This window comes from Sinocyclocheilus anshuiensis, unplaced genomic scaffold (assembly GCF_001515605.1).
Source record: "Sinocyclocheilus anshuiensis isolate Anshui unplaced genomic scaffold, SAMN03320099.WGS_v1.1 scaffold567, whole genome shotgun sequence".
In the NCBI taxonomy this organism is placed as follows: domain Eukaryota; kingdom Metazoa; phylum Chordata; class Actinopteri; order Cypriniformes; family Cyprinidae; genus Sinocyclocheilus; species Sinocyclocheilus anshuiensis.
Window position 1 is genome coordinate 526,486 of NW_015549600.1, and position 2,500 is coordinate 528,985.

At 31.1% G+C, this 2,500-nt stretch overlaps 1 protein-coding gene across 1 annotated transcript in view; it reads right to left on the reverse strand.

Annotated features, from left to right (window-relative positions):
• Positions 1-1,648: 1,648 nt before the first annotated feature.
• srek1ip1 (SREK1-interacting protein 1) overlaps positions 1,649-2,500 on the reverse strand; it is a 4,382-nt gene continuing 3,530 nt past the window's right edge. Inside the window, exon 5 of the mRNA XM_016447331.1 lies at positions 1,649-2,093. Coding sequence (XP_016302817.1) covers positions 1,910-2,093 — 184 coding nt within the window. The 3' untranslated portion in view covers positions 1,649-1,909. The remainder of the gene's footprint in view (positions 2,094-2,500) is intronic.

Below are 2,500 nucleotides of genomic sequence, written 5' to 3' on the forward strand. Positions count from 1 at the left end.
CAAACCTATAATCGGGGATAGAACTTGAAAAATATGATTTTTTAAAAATGTTATTTAACATGACATTTAAATGTAATATTTACTAATACAGAAAGCTTACCAAAAAGTATGGAATATTTAATTGTAGCTTTACCTGATTTTTCTCAGTTGAGTAAGTATATTCCAGTATGCACTGAAACATGCACACGATATGCCAAGATTATATAGGGTTTGAAACGTCACATGCTCCGACCCACCCTTGGAAATGCATAGAAAAAGGTCAATACTTACTTTTTATTGTCAAAATATTTATTGCTCTTCTTATAGGTTCAAAGTCCAGTAAGGCAAGCTGTAGCTAATGATTATAAATAGCCACAAATGGCCTTTTCCAAGAATTTACTGCTAGTTTGCTATTTGCTTTCACACCTTGATGTTATTTGCTGCCACATCTCTCATATCTGTCAAACTATTTGTCAAGAAACAAAAAATACAATATTATTATAGATATATATATATATAAATAATTTTTTTTTTTTTTTAGCTTCAAAAAAATAAAAATTAGCTATTGTAGAAAAGTATTCTAAACATGACTAAAGCTACTCCCCAATAAGACTGGGCAGAAAACATGGATACTGCTATTTCGTTAATGAATTAAAAATACGTGACATCTGACATGGATTTAGTTTGTTCAGCAGTTTGAGACTCAGAATCGATTTATTGCTAGCTAAGTAAAACACTGTTGCCATGAGTATAGAAACTACCTGCCGTTTTTTATGACTTTAACGATTCAGAGTACATATAACCATACAGGACACACTGCTATTAGGCGCCTACACCTCACTGTACTGAGAACATTAAAGACAATAAAATAATTTAAATAATTAAAATTAAACAATAATTAATAAAGAAAAAATTAACAGATGTGTGTAACATGAAATTATGTGACTTTTTTTCTTCAGCACTATCTCAGGACATTTACTTTTATTAGAGGTTTGTTCAAGTCATTTTCTTTATGAATAGATTTTCCCTAATCCACTTGAAAATCAGCAAACTTATTCCAGAAGCGAATGAGTAAGTATGGAAAAGAGCTTTGTCATCTGTGTACGTGGGTCATTTCTTTGCTCTCCCTGACAAAGTCTAAGTGGCTAGACTCAGATCTTGGGCAATCACATCCGCTCCACCCTCAGAGTCAGAAGGACAATAAAGCATTTAAACTTAAAGGAACACATGAATGTGAGCACTTTAGACCTACTTTAACATCTCTACTCATCTGCTGTTTGGGTTTTATATATATATATATATATATATATATATATATCACTTTCAGATATGAGCAGAAAGACAAGTTAGTGCACTCTCAGGGCTGGGTTGCGGCAGGAAGGGCATCCGGTGTAAAACATGTGCCAAATCGGCTGATAAAAAAAAGGGAGCAAGCCAAAGGAGAGAGGTATGAGCAGAAAGACTTAACTACATACTGTGAGATAACCAGAGGAAAATATGACAGCATTTAATTATTTTTAGGCTGTTGTGTCATTCTGCAGTCTGATGTTTTTGTATAATGATTGCTAAATTGTAAGTAAAGCTGCCAGATCACTACTCACTTGTCTATTTATTGATTAAGAGTTAAAAGGTAAAAACAATTGCCCATGACACTTTATTGTAAAATAAATGTGTAATTTTTTCAGTAGCTCTAATGAAGCATTATAAAAACACAAGCTTTGTAAAATTATTCACATGAAGGATTGTGGGTTTTAATTTCATTTATATACAATCACAAAATAAATTACATACATCACACAAAAACTCCAACTCTCAGAGGTAAATATAAAAGACAAAATTTATTTCTAAAGTATAAAGGTGTTATGTACAAATGGCTCTGGCAGAAGGTATTTTATAGTTTTTGCTGTGATTCTGTGGTCCTGTCAAAGCCTCAGTCCGTGTCTGATGATCCAGTAGAGCTGTCAGATGAGGAAGAGTCTGTGTCTTTCTTTTGATGTTTTTTCTTGTGTTTCTTTTCTTTCTCTCTTTTCTCCTTTTTCCCTTTCTTTTTGTGGCTCTTGTGCTTTTTCTTCTTCTTGCTCACTTCTTCCTCATCATCACTTGATGAATAAGACCTGAGGGTATGAAATCATATGAATATCAGATCAAACGGCAGTAATGACACCTAAAATATACAAAAATCACTATTTTAAATAAATTTATTGAAAACAAAAAAAGTTGTTAATGTATATGTATATATATATATATATATATATATAGGTGCATATTTATGAAGGACTTTTGTAGAGCCACTACAAAATAAACATTTATTTATTCATTCTTATATCCATTCTATAATATCTTTATTGGACTTTTCTACATGGAATAACAAGTGCACAGATAACGAGCCCATAATTATCAATTAGAGAAAATAAAAGTTACAAAAAAAACAAAAAAACTGTATGTAGTTAATCATAATAAATATGTTGATATATAATTTTGAATGCAAAATTTAAGCACATTTTTAAAGCATTTACAAATT